The sequence below is a fragment of the Protobothrops mucrosquamatus genome, unplaced genomic scaffold (assembly GCF_001527695.2).
Source record: "Protobothrops mucrosquamatus isolate PMUCROS unplaced genomic scaffold, P.Mucros_1.0 scaffold960, whole genome shotgun sequence".
NCBI lineage: Eukaryota > Metazoa > Chordata > Lepidosauria > Squamata > Viperidae > Protobothrops > Protobothrops mucrosquamatus.
Window position 1 is genome coordinate 643,182 of NW_015387204.1, and position 18,251 is coordinate 661,432.

An 18,251-nucleotide genomic window follows, 5' to 3' on the forward strand; every position below is an offset into this window, starting at 1 on the left:
GAGTATTTTATGAATCTTTAGGAAACTAACATCCTGTCTTTTCCATGAATGTGCAGAATGTGCATGTATACATGGTGTAGTGTAAAAGGAGTTAAGGATGAATCTTTGCCTGCTTGTTTTTTTTAGTTCCAGTAAGAACATATTTTTATTTTGTTTGCTTGTTTATTTGTTTTTCTGAATTTGTGCATAAAGGCCATCCTTTCTTTCTGCAAAGTTCCTTTTAACAGTCTAAACTTGTCCAAGATACTTCAAGTCTTCTTTATTTCTTTGAGTTTGGTGTCAGAAGTGCTGACATTAGCATAACAGATTCAAAGTTAAATCTACTTTGGCTGCTTCTATCACTATGAATATTCATGTAATAATGCTTATCAGATTTCTGTGATTAAAATCCAGCAGTTATTGGAGAAAACAAAACACTTAGTCACCCCCAAAAGTTGATATGATAGTGCTCTAAATCAATTATTTAAAAATGTTTTGAGATTTGGATTAACTTTTTATCCAAAGTATGGACAGAGAATTGTGAGGAATGATAACACTCACATAGATTTCTGGATAAGGGGCTAGTTATAAAACATACAGAAATTTTATCAGAAACATATAGAAATTTTATCAGAAAAGTATCTTCACAATATTCAGCTGTAGCAATTATACCTTATGTATATTATAGAGAGAGCATCATTGCTAAAGAATGTATAATTGATACCTCTCATTTTTAATGTTATATTTATAACCAAAGCTTTGCAAATCCTTTAACTCCCTATTGACATTTTAGGAGGAAATGCCTCCTGTCATCTAGGCAATATCATTTAGATTTGCCCAGAGAATGGAATATTCCACAGGGTTTGAAACTTGCTGAGTTAAGTTAATTCCAGTCAGTCATCTTAGGTCTCCCTGCCTCTTCCCTTAGATATTACCATTCAGCTTCAAACATCAGCCCTGATGTTTTACAAGTGGCTATTTGGCACTGACAGCAAAAGTGTTATTAACATTCTTTCTAAATAGTAAAAAATAATGATGAAAAATCCTCTCAGCCAAAATGACAAAGCAGCGAAGACACCGAGTAGAAGGAATTTCTTTTGGCTTTCTTGGTCTCAGATTGAAGAGGAAATTGTGGGTTAATATTTTTAAGGAGAAAATATTTGAAACTCTTTCCTTTCCTAGATGAATAAAGTGAATATGGCCATATAGCATCTTCTTCTACTCTAGTGATTCTCTTATTAAGCAATTAGCATAATTCTCTTCAGCTCTAGTCAGCATGGCCAACCATCCCCCTTTTTACATATGTATATAAATACATGTATGTGAACATATATTACAGAGGCCTGTATGAAGAGTTATTCATTGATACATGGTTTATACATACACAACAGACTTTTGCAATAGTGCTTTCATAAGTGTATTATTCTTTGAACTTAAAGAATGATTAGCACAAATCATCCCTCAAAGACTTAATAATGTAGATTTTAATATCTATTGTAGGTCCTTAATATAGGTTGGCTACCTCAAACATACACAAATAAGTGGGAACAAAGAACTCAGCTAATGCTTTCAATTTCAAAAACCATGTGTGATTATATGTCTAAATACACGCAGAAAGAGAAGAAGAATTTATTTCTATTACAAGGGAGAAAATAATATAGTATGAACACTCCCTAACATATGGGCTGTTATGCTGAAAATAAGACCTACTCTGGGGAAAAAGCCAACAGTTACATTGTAAGCCCCATGATCCTCTGGATAGTAGGCTATCAATTTTTTTTAAACAAACAGGAAATATCTCACTTCAAGGTTGATTGCTGAGCATTAAAAGGATAACAGTACATAGGCTACCCTCCAGACTTGGGATAGATAATCTCCAGATGTTTTTGAATACAATTCCCACATTGGCTTGAGGTGGAGGGTACCATTTTACCTATCCTTGCTCTGAAGTCTCAGCTTTCCATTCTAAATTTAAATGGAATGAAATACATCATGTTGTTTAGGCACAATCCAAGAATGCTATACAGAAACAGCAAAGAAAAAAGATAAAGCAGACAACTAGCAATACTGATTTGCTTAATTACTGTTATTGAAGAGAATAGACTGAGATATATAATACATTGTTGTAGTCATATTTACAAACCATAGTAGCTTGGTTCTCACAAAACAGGTACAGCCAAACCCAACCCAATCCATAGTGATCTAATGCAGGAAGTAATGATTGGAGACTAAACGGAATAAAAGAATAAATAAATAGCAATAGCTCCTAGACTTATATCCTGCTTCATAGTGCTTTACAAGACTCTTTAAGCAGTTTGCAGAATCAGCATATTGTCCGCAATATGGGTCCTTATGTTACCAACTTTGGAAGGATGGATGGTAGGGATTGAACTTCTGGCAGTGGATAGAATCACGTGCAATACTGCATTCTAACCACTGTGCCACCACAGTTGTTTAAAGCTATCCAGTTGATTACATCTGGCTTAAAAATCATACACAGTATTGTGTGAACCCTAGTTTCAACTTACTATGCAAACCCATTGGGCGTCTGAACAGATTTCAAAATCTTTTGATTTTGGTTATTTTCAAATTTAAAACAGCAGGTGCCATTTGGGAAGGCTCAAAGGTGCTCTATTTCCAAAGGTGCTCTGTGTATAGGGTAATCTGTAAAAGCTTTTGATAACATAGGGCTCTGTATAAAAGAAAAGTTTGGGAAACATTGCTTTTATTAAAAAGAGGCAGCAAAATATATTATGGAAGGAAGGATGATGGCTTGAGATCCAGGTGAAATGCCATAATATCAAATGAGATAATGAGAAATAACCTTCCAGATAGAATTTATTCTATACTGCCCAAAGCTTCTCTCCAAGAGAAATGGGTAGTTAAGAAATATGAAATATGGTAGAATAGAGCACTCTGAAAAAAATTATCTTATAATGTAATTTTGTCCAATCCACCTGAATAACAGAAAAACAGAGTTGGAAGGGACCTTGGAGATCTTCTAGTCCAACCTCCTCTTAAATGGTTGTCCAATCTCTTCTTTAAAATCTCCAGTGTTGGAGCACCCACAACTTCTGGAGCTTTATTTATTTAATTATAAATAAATAAATTACTACCTTGTCACTCCTCTTGCTTTACAGACTCTACTCAATGAGCTAGACCGAAGCATGGGGAGATATCGTGATGAAGTGAACTTCAAAACAGCCATCATGTCCTTTATTAATGCTGTATTGAATGCAGGTAGTGGGGAGGTGAGTGTATGTACTGAATTTCCTTTGCTCTCTGTTGTACTCAAAATAGCTGGCAGATTTTTGTGGCATAATTAATTCTTCTCTTAAGTTCTCTAAGCTATATTTTCCTCTCATTGCAGAACTTGAATCTGAGGGCTTTTTTCTTTTTCTTTTCTTTTTAGGACAACTTGGAATTCCGACTGCACCTACGATATGAGTTTCTAATGCTGGGTATTCAGCCTGTTATTGACAAGCTCAGAGGACATGAAAATGCAACATTGGACAGGTGAAACAAAATGTGGGGAGCAAGGCTATGTTGTAATGACAAATACAGCTTAGTCTTCTAACTCAATTTAATATAGTGTATTGTGGCCATTTAAAGAAAAATACATTCCAGATCAGATAATGTACAGTATATATTCTGGCACCTCATAATTGACACCAAAAGTTTCAATGTACAGCTATAGCACAACATAACTGATGTTTTATGAATATATTGTACTGCTTCCCAAGGAATCGGTATGGTTTGGATACCAACAGACTCTGTCCTACTAAATATGGAGGCTTATTAAATGCATGGGAACTTAATGAATATCTACACTGTGTACATGGACACATGGACATTAAACTATCAGAATTTCCCTCCTTAGAACTAACTATTGCAGCATGCTTTGAGCAGGTTTGCCTTTCAATTGGTCTGGAAACTGCAGTTGGTACAGGATAGTACAGTTAGACTGTCGAAGGGAGCAACCTACTGTAAACATATTTTAGTGATTCCAAAGTTTGCTACTTGGTGAAATTTAAAATTCTTGCATAAAGATTGCACTGAGTCTGAGCAAAGACCTGCAGAGCTTTTGGAGGTTATTACTTGCAGGCCAGCCTATTCCTTAGTCTAGTAGGGAAGGATGCTATTTTGACAGTGCGTTTGCTAGAATGTATAAAGGTGTTCTTAATGCAGATGCTTTGACTATGGAATTACTGGTTCATTTGTTGTTGGTATCAAGTCTTCTAAACTTTTGGTCATCAGCTGAAATCTTATTTGTTCAGCCAGGCTTTTAATTGAATCAATGCTGTGATATTTCTCATTGTCCTGGTAATATTTTATGTTTGAGTCATATGTTACATTCCCACTTGATGTTTATTGCAGTTATCATGCAAGCTGGAAACTGATGTAAATAAAATGAACTCAATCATAAAATGAACTGCATGATTTAAATATACAGGGACAATTGCCCCCTTTCCACTTGAAGTCTGAAAATGTGCAGCAGCTTGAGTGAGATAATGTAGATTGGAAAACAGTTCTTCTTCCAGCCAGGGTTTCTTTAAAAATAAATAAATCCAGAGACTTTAAAAAATAGGGCTGGGGGGGGGGATTTTGCAAATATTAAGACAGGAAGAATTGAGACTTTCCAACTAACATGTAGTGGTTGTCATTATAGTTCTCTCTAAGGATAAATAAATCTGCATGCTACATATTTAATGTTAATCCTTAGTTGATTATCTCAGTTGATGCCAACTGTTATAATTTTTAGTTATCTCTCGATCCTGTTCTGTGGTTCAAACAGCAGTTTCAGATTTTCAAGATATCATCTGCCCTATGCTTAAATCTAAATAAGCACATTGATCTGGTTTTGTTTTTTATTATATCATGAAAATCATATCCGAATGTAGGCCCCCTCAATCCACATTGATTTAAGGGCAGCATATCAAATTTGGAAACTAATTCCAACTGAGTTCATATCACTTTGAAAAACATATAGGATGAAAATGTTTATTTTTCCTCTAGGCACTTAGATTTCTTTGAGATGGTTCGAAATGAAGATGACTTGGAACTTGCAAAGAGGTTTGAAATGGTGAGTGTTCTCCTAGAAAGTTTTTGCTGCTAAGAAATGTTAGTTTGCCTTAGTTACTACTATAAATATACTAGATTTTTCTGTGGGACAAAGACATGGTTTTCATATAACTAAAGAAAAATGAGAAGTTTTCTTTCTTGTATACAGAATAAAAAGTATAACAAGTATTATTTTAAAAAGTTATCTGGTGACTAAGTTAATTCAGACCTTGTCAAGAGCTTATCATTTAACTGGACTATTATGGCCAGTGATGGCTTAAATGCCTCAATTTGATTTTTGCTCTTCCATGCATTTATAGTTTGGATTTTAGGAATATTTGGTTATCAATAGACTGCTGGTCCATATTGCTTAATATGCTTTGCTCACTTAGGGAATAAAAGACACTGAATGTCTCGGGGTCCTTTTCTACTACATTTTTTTTGCTTCTGTTTTAGATTTGCCCTCTTAACAGGTCCTCAATTTACAACAGTTTGTTTAGTCACTATTCAGAGTTATAGTAGCACTGAAAAAAAGGGATGTATAACTGTTTTTCACACTTACAACTGTTGCAGCAGTCCCATGACCATGTGATCAAAACTTAGATGCTTGGCAATTGCTTCATATTTATGATCGTTGCAGTGTCCCGGGGGTCATGTGATCAACTTTTACAACCTTCTGACAAGCAAAATCAATGAGGAAGCCAGATTCACTTAATAATCACGATACTAACTTAACAACTGCAATAATTCATTTAACAACTGTGGCAAGAAAGGTCATAAAATGGGGCAAAACTCACTTAATGAATGTCTCAGCAACATAAATTTTGGGCTCAATTGCGCTCGTAAGTCGAGGACTACCTCTATGTTGTGAAGTTCTGTTTCTATTTTTGCTCTTAGGCTTTGACCACCTAAGATGGATTTTTATGGGGTAAAACATGTTCCTACAATGTGGGTGTTTGTACATTTGCTGTTCCAATTTCACACAGCTTTCACTTGATACCCCCAAGCACTGTCCATTGATATTTTAAGGGGCTTTAGCTCTGGTGCTGGATTCAGCACCATGAATCTTAGGATTGCAATGGACAGCTCCTCACTCTTCTTTGAAGCTAGCACCTGCTGCAGCCCAGCCCTTTAGTCCTCAATGGAGATCTTTTTTTTTAATATGAAGCCTAGAAGATCTAAACAAGCACTCAGTATATCAAAGCCACACTGCACTGCACCACACTGAGATTATTCACATGATTGCACTTATTGCTTCTTTTCTACAAAGGCTAGAACATGTTCTAACATTATGAATGTATCCCATAACTACTAGCTCCCATCTACTGTAGTGTTAGTAGACAGACACTGTAGACCTAAACAACATTTGGTATCAGCTGTAAGTCCAGTAAAATGTTGATTTACATCAAAATAGGGATAGGTTTTCAAATAATAGTAATAGAGTAGAATATAAAAGCTACCAAATACTTTATCAGGTAAGGTAAAAAGATAAGTATGCTCTATAATAAAAAAAGTGTTCTATAATAGGTTTGTGAGCAGAGCAACATGAATGTCACCTGAGGGTATGAAAAAAAGGAAACATGCTTATAGTATGTTTTTTTTTCCAGAAGCCTATCTAATTTTACATATTTCTTATTACAACCACAATAGATTCAATTACTGGCTTGTAACAGTGTGTTCTTTTTTAGTATAGATATTTTCCCAATTATTTATCTAATGTTTAATAGCAGAAGTAACATATGCATGCTTAATATTAGTGACTGGAAAAAATTGTTAATCCAGGGAGCATTACTGGAGTATATCGAATCCATTTTGTCCGCAACACTAGACACACAACATAACTTTTTCTTTGAAAAATATATTTCAGAAATCATCAAACTACTGGTATTCCAGAAGTAAATTGAAATTTCCCTAATTTGCTAGGCCATTCCATTCCCAAACTGATGAATTTTGTGCATCCCTTCTTAATGTATGTTAATGGCTTGTTTTAGATTAGGTAACTCTGACCGTAACAAAAATAAAGATAAATTGTGACAGCTTGTAGTAATTACCTAGAATGTAGTAAGATACTTTCTTTTCTTTCTGGTAATAACCTGATAGATGTGAATGGATCCACCATTAAATAGGCATCCCAGTGTTGAGTAGCATTCTAGCTGGTGTGGGTCTTATAATAGACACTCTCTCCAATAACTGAACTGAGTTTCAAAAATGTCACAAATTATTATTTTCTTTTTAAAATGTGCATTTTATTCTCATATGCAGACATGACACGATACAGAAAACGCAAGGCTTAAACAAGAGAATGGGTTTCAGCCTTCAGTATCTTGATGAGCATAGATGGTGACAGTTGTTTTCCACAAACTAATATATTGTCATCTTATTCTGCTCACCTTTTTACACACTGAAATTTATGTGTTGCATGATTTGGCTTCTTTGTCTAAAATATGCCTCACAATGATGTTTTTATTACAATTTTTGTTTGCCTTTCTCTGTATTCTGTTGTAGGTACATATTGACACAAAAAGCGCCTCGCAGATGTTTGAGCTGATCAAGAAGAGGTTGAAGCACACAGATGCTTACCCTTATTTACTGTCTGTACTCCAGCACTGCTTACAAATGCCTTGTGAGTAGATCATTTCTTCTCGCAGTCAAAGGGAAAATGCTGTGATATGTAAGAAGAAGGTTAGCTGGTGGAACTAATGATCCATGAGGCTGGTGCCAAAAATATATCCCCTTTCTAATTTCATAATACAGTATGTTAGATTGTTACCATGTTTTACCATATTACCACTAGCCAGTTTAGTCTAGTGGTTAAGGCACTAGGCTAGAAAGGAGGAGACCATGAGTTCAAGTCCCACTTTAGCTGTGAAAAACAGCTAGGTGACTTTTGGCCAGTCAGCCCAAACCACCTCATAGGGTTGTTGTTGTGGGGAATAAACTTGAGATACAAACAAATAAAATCATTAGTGTTTGTACTGTAATATCACTTCATTGTGGTATTAGAACATTAGAACATTATAATATTACAACAAAGGATGAAGCCATCTTACTAGAACAAAATAGCAAAAAGGTTTTCTTGAGCTAGCAGCTTTCCAGTTCCTTGTAGTAGGAATGTTTTTCAGCTTTCTTTGAATCCTAAAATGAAGCTGATCTGGATAGATTCAAGAGATATTCTCATGTGGCAGAGTTTGTCAGAAGCAGCAAAAGCTGAATCAAAAACTGAAGTTTTATTAAATTTCTTTACAGATTTGGATATTGGTTAAGGCAAAAAATAAAGCAGACCGAGTGTCTCCTTTAGTTCTCCCTAGGAAGGTGGGAGAAGAGTTAGAAAGCTATGTGCAGTGGAGAGTTAGATGGGAAGAGAAAGTAGAGGTATATTTTTAGTAAAGTTCCTCCATTATAGTGTTTTGGGGAAAGGAAGGTAAATTAATATTTTCTGAAACTATTCCGATATTCACTGCTGTGTATAGTTTTCTCTCTCCAAAGCAGGGAGGATAAAGGTTTTGGTAGAATCTGTAAGCCTTGCATTTAAAGAGAGATACATAGCAAGGGGAAAATCTACATTCCTATAGACTACATTCCCATATCTATGGAGATTCTCAGACATCCAGATCATTGTTGTCCCAAAGGCAGCTGAATTTTATTTGTTTTTTCTTGAAGATGTTTTGCTTCTCATCCAAGAAGCTTCTTCAGTTCTGACATAATGGAATAGTCAGCAGCATTTTCAGATCTGGAAAAATAGACCAACTTATTAAAATATTAGTGAAGCATACTCCTTCAATCAAATAATCTTGTTTTTTTAATTTCTTTTTCCTGATCATATAGGGCAAGATACATGGCATCTCATTGTTGCCAAAGCAATCTTAGCAGCTGGTTTGGCATGCATCTTTGATAGAAAGACACTTAGTCTTACACACTTAATCATAATCAAAGGTCTATAATAAATCAATACATCTTTTTTTTAGTGTGCAGTAGTTGTGCATGGTGATGTAATATGATTCTCCATTCTCAGGTTCTCTGGCTAGAACCACAATCTCTTATTCAGAGGTCCAGAAGAAAATAGTTCAGATACAAATTAATTTAGTGGCTACAAAGTAGATCCTAATACCATCCAATTGTATCTAAGACAGGAAAGGAAGATATGACCTGTTATTCTTTATCAAAGTTGAAAATTAATTCATTAGACAATTTGGATCTTCTGGGAAGCTGATTGCTCATCTATGCTGACTATGCAGTATGAATTATTTCTCAGACTCACCATTTCCATACAACTAAAAGGAAGGTAGAGATACATTAGCTGACTACAGAGTTTTTTTGCCTGTGGACAGCTGGCTTTCCCAGAGCACGTGTTCCTGTTCCCACTTCAGATCCCCCAAACATGAAGCAGCCATTTCTTGTTTAACAAGCAATAAAAAGAGAAAAGTTGGATGAAGTCCATCTGGAAACAAAGTTCATCTTGATTAAATCATTACATTTTTTTTTCTTTTTAAAGGAACAAGAAAGAACGTTAGTGTTAAGGGTCGGAGATATGCAGGTTCCACTTTTAATTAACACAGAATCTTGATGAAAAACAAAGCACTGGCCAGATGAACACTCTTGTAATACTATGGGAAATTCACAGAAAATACTTCATTCCCATCTTACTTCATGGGAACTGATAACTAAAAAGTTCTCAAGCCCTAATTGGAAAAGCAAATTAGCGATTTCTCTAAAGTGTATTGTACAGATTTGGGAATATTAAATTATGCAATAATCTAGCAACAACTAGATAAAATTTGTTTTCATTTGGAGTTAGCCATTCAAATTTAATTGAAGGTGCTAAGAGCAAATGTACAATTACTGATCTTTTGCAGCTCCCTTTAAAGTTTGGGCTTGACACATTCAACACATTAATGCAGCGTAGAGCTGTTCATACCAGGTCTATTAGCTCCACTTTTCTGTCTCATGTTTGTGTGTCTGAAGCTGAACAGTTATATATATATGGTAGTCCTCAACTTACAACCACAATTGAGTCCAAAATTTGTGTTGCTAAGTGTTGCCCCATGTTATGGGCTTTCTTGGCACAGTTGTTAAGTGAATCACTGCAGTTGTTAAAGTAACATGGTTATTAAGTGAATCTGGCATCCCCATTGACTTTTCTTGTCAAAGATCGCAAGAGGTGATCACATGACCCCAGGATCCTGTAATAGTCATAAATATGAGTCAGTTGCCAAGCATCTGAATTTTGACCATGGAGAAGCTGCAACATGAAAAACGATTATAATAGCATTTTTTTCAGTGCCGTTGTAACTTTGTACAGTCACTAAACAATCTGTTGTAAATAACATTATTGGCAAGCAGAGATTGCATATATAACAGCATCTCTGTGGTTTAATTAACAAAGTTGGGCAAGAACCAAAGTGTCAGACTTAATAAAACTGTTCCCAAAAATTATTTGTGGTGTGTGTGTGTGTGTGTGTGTGTGTGTATAAGAGACAGGGAGGGAGAGAGGGAGGGAGGGGAAAATATGCTAGCCTTGTCAGAGTTCATGTGAAGGCAGTTTCGATGGATATAAAAAAATGCTTTAAGTGAAAAACAGTAACTTGAAGGAGTTTTTTAAATCTTATTTGGTCATTGAGGGACTATTTCAAATATTCAAGCCTATGACCCATAATCCTCAGGTCAAGAACTAAAGTGTGCAATAGTTTATTTTTAATTTTAAAAAGGACTTACATAAGAGGGAATAGTTAGCAGGCTCTGTTTTTCATTTCAGAGATTCTTCCTCTCCCTTTTTTCAAGTTTTCAATTAAATTTACTTGGGTAAATAAAAACCCATTTTCCGTAAGGTGGAACTTATTGGCCACATAGATACTCATGCTTTGAGATTACTTGAATATTTTTCTATAAAATTTCCTTTGGAAGTCATAAAAAAGCACAGCAGGTAGACAATAGAAATTCATTTATTTGTAAGTATTATTCATATTTTATTTCACTTTTTTTCTGGGAAATCAAGTCTTCTTATCATTTTGAGTTTACAATCAAGTGAGAACTAATCCTAAGCAACGGAAAACTGAAGTAAGTTTGTAAACACAGCCACAGTTTCACTTAGCAAGCACTTTATTCAACAACTGAGTTGCTGGTCCCAATTGAAGTCACTAAATGAGAATTACTTGTAAATATATTTTTCACATGGGCTCATTTATAATCTTCAAAGAAATTGATTTCAGGGTCTTGTGATTAGATCTCTAAGTTTCCTTACTGGTGTTTGTGATTGCAGATAAAAGAAATGGGGGAACCTTTCACCAATGGCAACTTTTAGACAGGATACTGCAGCAAATTGTTCTTCAGGATGAACGAGGCAATGATCCAGATGTATCTACTTTGGAAAACTTCAATGTCAAGAACATCATTAAGATGTAAGAAACATGAAAACTGGGACTGGATTTTATTCATGCAAGATGAGGGCCCCTTCATATATAACGTTTCATCTATGTAGAGATAAGATTAGTCAAAACAATGTCTACTTTTTGCCCAGTAAAATTTGCATTAAACTATACTATAACATTTTGGAGCAGAAAGTTAACATTATCTAAAAGGCTAAGAGCAATAATCTTCTTATAAAATGAGCTTATTATGCTGTTAGTTCCTAATATGTTCCTATTCTTCTATGAATAAATAATAATAATAATAATAATAATAATAATAATAATAATAATAATAATAATAATAATAATAATAATAATAATAATAATAATAAATAAAGTTGGAAGAGACCTTGGAGGTCATCTAGTCCAACCCCCTGCTCAGGCAGGAAACCCTATACCATTTCAGACAAATGGCTGTCCAGTCTCTTATTAAAAACTTCCAGTGTTGGAGCATTCACCGCTTCTGGAGGCAGGTTGTTCCACTGGTTAATTGTTTTAACTGTCAGGAAGTTTCTCCTTAGTTCTAGGTTGCTTCTCTCCTTGGTTAGTTTCCATCCGTTGCTTCTTGTCCTGCCTTCAGGCGCTTTGGAAAATAGCTTGACTCCCTCTTCTTTGTGGCAGCCCCTGAGATATTGGAACACTGCTATCATGTCCCCCCTTGTCCTTCTCTTCGTTAAACTAGACATAAATTTCTATTTACTTTTTTTAATGGGCTTTAAATGATCTTGTTTTATCTTCATTCAGGTTGGTAAATGAAAATGAAGTGAAACAATGGCGAGATCAAGCAGAGAAATTCCGGAAAGGTATGTGGTCATTTCAGAATTGGAAAAAATGGAATTTAGGCATGTAACTTCAGGTAATCTATCAAAGAACAAAGCTCAGGGAACATGTATTTCCAGTTTACAGATGGTGAAGGGCAGCTGATAATGTCTTTTAACATTAGTCTGATCTACCTGTTTTGAATACCACTCTCATTAAAAAAAAACACCTACTGATTTTCAGTCTAAAGGTTTTTTTTATACAACTATAGTAATCTGCATCAATATTTTAATGAAACTCTTTTCTCCACTTGTCCCTTGATAGCTTAGGTTCTCTGAATTTATTTCATATTCTGATTTGGCTTGTGTTCATTTAGTTTTCCCTCTACTGTTTGTAGAACATGTTGAGTTGATGAGCAGGCTAGAAAAGAAAGAAAGAGAATGTGACATAAAAACCCAAGAGAAAGATGAAATGATGAAGACACTGAATAAAATGAAGGACAAGCTGCAAAGAGAATCCCTGGAGCTTCGCCAAAGTCGGGATCAAATGAGTGACCTTGTTGTTCAGCTGAATGAATTTTCGGTAGGATATGGGCCCTTTTTCTCTTTCCCTAATCCTTAAACAGATTCCCTCCCACAGACCGGTACGCTCCCACAGAGTGGGCCTCCTCAGGGTGCCGTCGGCCAGGCAGTGTCGGCTGGCGACCCCCAGGGGGAGGGCCTTCTCTGTGGGTGCCCCCACCCTCTGGAACGAACTACCCCCCGAGATCCGGACGATCCCGGATCTCTTAACCTTCCGCCGCGCCCTCAAGACATGGCTTTTTCAACAAGCGGGACTGACCTTGAGTGAATTTTAAATAGGGAAAATTTTTTAAAGATTTTAATAATGACACAGCCATTAATATATTTGATTTTTAATTGGTTTTATAGGGGAAATGTTTTTTGTGTTGTTTTTTAACATGCTGTGAGCCGCCCTGAGTCCCGTGGGGAGAAGGGCGGCATAGAAGTTAGTGATAAATAAAAAATGATAAATATAGGGCTTGATGTTTTCTGTGGAGAAGGCAACATGTATGGAATCAATAGTTATATTGCCAGTGTTTTTCGTTCATTCTTTCTCACTGCTTCCATTTTATTTCATTCAATGTGAGTGCATGATGGTATATCATGTTTTAATTAGTAGAAAGTGTCTACAACATATTCAGTCTATTGGCAGAAAGATACCGTGTTTCCCCAAAAGAATACTTGTAATATAAGCCCCACCCCCAAAATAAGACCGTTAAGATCATCAGCTAGATCAGTGTTTCTCAACTTTGACAATTTTAAGGCATGTGGACTTCAACTCCCAGAATTCCACAGCCAGCATTGCTGGCTGTGGAATGCTGGGAGTTGAAGTCCACATGCCTTAAAATTGTCAAAGTTGAGAAACACTGAGCTAGATGGACGTAATGCAACTTTTGGAGCAAAAATTAATGTAAGACCCAGTCTTATTTTTGGGGGAAACATAGTAACTGGACTATTTTAGCGGCAAGGAAAGACAAAAGTAGCTATACTGGAATACATTGAAATTCATTTTTGGCAGTCATGTTTTTCACAGGACACAATATTATATTTTAGCTATTTTTAATTTTTTCTGCCTTTTCTGCTCTGGCTACAACCAACTCTGGATGGCTCATAAAATAAGGAACAATGTAAAAAGGAAATACAAAAATTAGCTCAAAAAGAATATTAAAATGGTTACAAAATTGTATTCCAGACATCTCAAACAGGGAGTTAAACAGGTTTTCAGAATGTCATCGGGGTGGGAGTCATCCAGATCTAAGGGGGGAACCTTATTTCAGAAGGCAAGGACCATTACAGAGCAATCTGGGTCTTGAAGGGACCTGGAATGTGTCCACTCTACCAGATTGTACTAGCAACCTGAAACCATGGGTAATAGGCAGTTGCTCAAATAAATGGATCCTATGCCATTTGGGCTTTACAGGTGATAGCCAGCACCTTCAATTGTACCCAGGAGCACACTAGCAAGCCAGTGCAGTTCATGAAGCAGAGGTGTCACATAGATATCTAATGGAAAGCCTGTCACTGTTCAGGATACTGCATTTTGGAATGGTTGGAACATCTGAGTGTTTTTAAGCGAAATCCCATGTAGAGTTTATTGTAGTCCTGAATACCTGCCCAGTCCAAGAAGAGGCAAAACTGGCATGCCAGATGGAGCTGTCCAAAAGCCCTCTGAGAAACAGTTCTACCTGCTGCCTGATAATTAGGTATTATCACCATACTGATGATGCCTGACCTGAAACCAATGGATGACCTCACTCAGTGATTTAATGTTGATGTTAAAAGGAAAGAGAGTGTTATGTCCTGTGGCACCCCTAAAGGAGGGGTCAAAAAAGCAGCCTTTCCCCCAACACTTATTAAAATCTGTGAAGGAAGGAAGAGAACCAGCATAATACAGTCCTCCCAATTCCCAGACACCAGTGTTAGTCCAGATGGATACTATCAGAGGTATCACTATCCCAACCCAATCACTGTCTCTGTACTGAATCCTAGCCTGAACCCCAAATGGAATAGGTCTAGATAATCCAATCCTTCCAACATCCTTTGTAACTTCCACCTTATCACACTCTATCATAAAAAAAAGGTTAGGGACAGAATAGTTATCTAGAATAGTTGGGTCCAGAGAGAGCCTGTAGAGGAGGGGGTGGACCATAACTTGATTTAAGGCTGCCGACACCACTATATGGACTCAAAACTACATGTCAATTTTCTGGACACCTTAATGAGCCATTAAGGATCTGGCTGCAGCAAACAAGTGGCTCTACTAACAATGCAGAGAATCCTGTCCACTTCCTCAAGTATCCCTGATTCAAATTCATCACAGATCACGCCACCAAACTGTGCTCCTGGCACCTTAGCTGGATCTGCTCAGATAGAATCCAACTCAGTGTGGATCAGAGCAGCTTTGTCCTTAGGAGCCATGGTGATGCAGTGGTTAGAATGCAGTACTGCAGGCTAATTCTGCTGACTGCTGGCTGCCAGCAGTTCAGCAGTTCAATCCTGACCAGCTCAAGGTTGACTCCATCCTTCCAAGGTTGGTAAAATGGGGACCCAGATTGTTGGGGGCACTATGCTGACTCTGTAAACTGATTAGAGAAGGCTGTAAAGCATTGTCAACTGGTATATAAATCTAAGTGCCATTGCTAATTAGCCAAAATATTCCTCATAGAGGCCTTGCAGATTACCCAGGTTTCCATACCTACCTGGCAGTGACAGGATGACCCTTAAAAGGGACATTTTAAAAATATTGATATTTTGTCACGTTTACCACCATGAAGTAATCACTAATATGACTCTTACAATGTTTGATGAGGCATATTATATTTTTGGAAATAGAATGAAAACTAGTATGATTTTACTGATTGCTCCCAAATATTACTTTTTTTTCCAGCAAGGGAATAGTACATTCCCAATTCCTCCTCAATTACCACCTGGTGGACCATTTTCTTTGTCCTCTTCTCTACGATCATCAGAGATTTTGCCGCCGCCGCCACCACCTCTTCCTTTCTCCAGCTGTCCTCCTCCTCCAGCTCCACCACCACCTCCAGGTGGACCTCCACCCCCACCTGGAGCACCTCCATTCTTCAATATCAGTATGCCTCCAGTTTCTTCCACCACCACGTTTAGCAACAGTGAGATTAGCCTAAAGAAAAAAGCAATCCCACAGCCATCTCATCCACTGAAATCCTTCAACTGGGCCAAATTGACTGAGGTAAGGTTCAAAAACCCTATTTTTGTTTAGCTTGCTATTGACTGAAATGTTGGAGAAGATTGGAATGTTGAAGATTGTGCTAAAGTAGTTATGCCATAAGAACCCAATTTTAGGTGCAAAACTGATACATTTAAAATTATATGATATATATATATATATACATACAATTATCACACACACACACACACACACACACACAGATATATCACTGATAGATAACTTAGGTGGCCCTAAGCAGTAGATCCATAGAAGCAGGGGTCTACCATACGAGACAGAAGCCAAGATGCGGATTATGCAGAAGAGACCTCAGAGAAGTCCAAAGCATGGTGGCAGAGTGTAAGAATTCAGGCATAAACATTATATGCCGAGCAGCACAACCAAGTAGCTGGCATTGTGTACAGGAACATCTGCAAAGTGTATGGGCTAGCCGCTAGACTCTTTCCAAGTACAAATGGAGAGATTATGGAGAATAACAGGGCTAAGATACTGTGGGACTTCCAGAACCAGATGGACAGGCAAGTACTGGTGGAGATAAATTAGCAGTGCCAAGTGACAGCAACATCATGAAGAAGGAGTATGGAGGAGTACCAGGGTCTGAAGGAGGAACTAGTAAGGATGTGGAAAGTAAAGGCCAAAGTGGTCCCAGTGGTGATAGGAGCACTCGGGACTGTGACTCCTATGCTGGGAGAGAGGCTCCAACCGAACCCAGGAACAACATCAGAGTAGAAACTGGACAGAGCTAAGCTACTATGCAGAACCCTCCCAGAGTTCTGGTAGAGGACCCATAAGGGCGAGAAGGAAATTTTTATACACACAGACACACACATCATCTTAAGTTAATTTTTTGAAAGTAAGGCCTATTAGTTTGGAAGTGGGAAGAATTTTGTAATTAAATTTCATTACAAAACTGAGTTTTCAAACTCACCACAAAACTTCTAATACTGCAATTTTGTAATTTAAACATTTTAGCAGAGAGGAAACACACTGACATTTCAAAATACATTCTTCAGTCAACCCTATTTAAGTGTTCCTTCCTCTCCCATGCCAAACTCCAGCAAAAAACATTCCTTCCACATTGCATGTAGAAGTGTTAACATTTAAAATTTATCCAAACACATGCAAATGCTGTGGTATTTATATATGCCCACGGTCTGCTGGAGCTCTTGTGCAGCCTATTTTCAAGCAAACCTCTTTGGAAGGAAGCTTTTAACTTTGCAGTTTCCACTAAAATGGGTGGAGTGTATATGTTGGGGGTAGATTGGTGGTAGTGAAAAGCTTGCGGAAAAGTTTGAGCCAGCCCTGGGGCTAGAACATTTACAGAGGCTAAATGGCATGCAATTCTCTGAACAACTCATTCATTGCATAACCATGAAGGAGCATAATCTCCCTCTTCTAGTTACAAATCAATCTAGCTCTTCCTTCTAGAGGAGTATCCAGCCTACCTTTTGCGTAGCACACTTGTTTTCGTCCAACTCCCACCTTCTAATTTCCATCACCCCTATTACTCTTTGGTCATTAAAAAATGCAGATAGAATACTATCTGTGTTGAATTTGGGTAGCTGCCTAGAAATCCATGCTCTTTTTAAGACTCCCAAGTCACTCGGGGCTCAGCTCAGGCATGTGGAATAAGTGTCTCGGGACCTTTGGAATGCCACAAGAATGTGCCTTCTCCTTGCTTACTCTCTTTTTCGTTTCAAATATGATGAAGTGAAATATTTGCTGCTCCTCCTGTTCTTGTCTTTCAAAGCCACGTGGGGCTATGGGAGTAAGTTTTATTTTCAGAAATTGGTACTTCGGGTGAGAAAAAAAGACAGTTATATGCACATACACAAACACTGAACAGCCAGAGACACATATGGTTCTTTTTAGTTTATAGGACCAAAGGCTTATCCTTCCTTCTTTTTCACAGGGGAGATAGCTGTACTTATCAATAAGGGTTAGAGAATGATTAAAAATGGAGTTTTGGAGCATGGAGGAATAGTTTGATTTTGGAGAGGAGTGATTTGATTTGAGTTTGCCATAATTTACATGTATATAGTAGCTACCAAAACTAGGGTGGGACTTCAGTAATAGTATTTAATATTTAGAAAATTTAGTATTTAGGTTATTTTTCATATGGCTTATGCTGAGTGGAACATCGTGAGTATATATATCAGTGCATTGCAGGTGCCTCCCAGTTGGCAACATTATGTTGGCTTGCAAGATAGTATCTAAACTGGAAATCCTTGCTTACTGTATATGAAATAATAGGTGGATTACCAGGATTTATCAAAACTAGAA

The 18,251-nt window shown here is 37.0% G+C and overlaps 1 protein-coding gene across 1 annotated transcript in view; it reads left to right on the plus strand.

Annotated features, from left to right (window-relative positions):
- The window catches only part of DAAM2 (dishevelled associated activator of morphogenesis 2), a 124,509-nt gene that overhangs the window by 58,559 nt on the left and 47,699 nt on the right, over positions 1–18,251 (plus strand). Inside the window, exons 6-13 of the mRNA XM_015819626.1 lie at positions 3,120–3,230; positions 3,392–3,495; positions 4,996–5,062; positions 7,546–7,663; positions 11,297–11,435; positions 12,189–12,247; positions 12,601–12,785; positions 15,651–15,971. Coding sequence (XP_015675112.1) covers positions 3,120–3,230; positions 3,392–3,495; positions 4,996–5,062; positions 7,546–7,663; positions 11,297–11,435; positions 12,189–12,247; positions 12,601–12,785; positions 15,651–15,971 — 1,104 coding nt within the window. The remainder of the gene's footprint in view (positions 1–3,119; positions 3,231–3,391; positions 3,496–4,995; positions 5,063–7,545; positions 7,664–11,296; positions 11,436–12,188; positions 12,248–12,600; positions 12,786–15,650; positions 15,972–18,251) is intronic.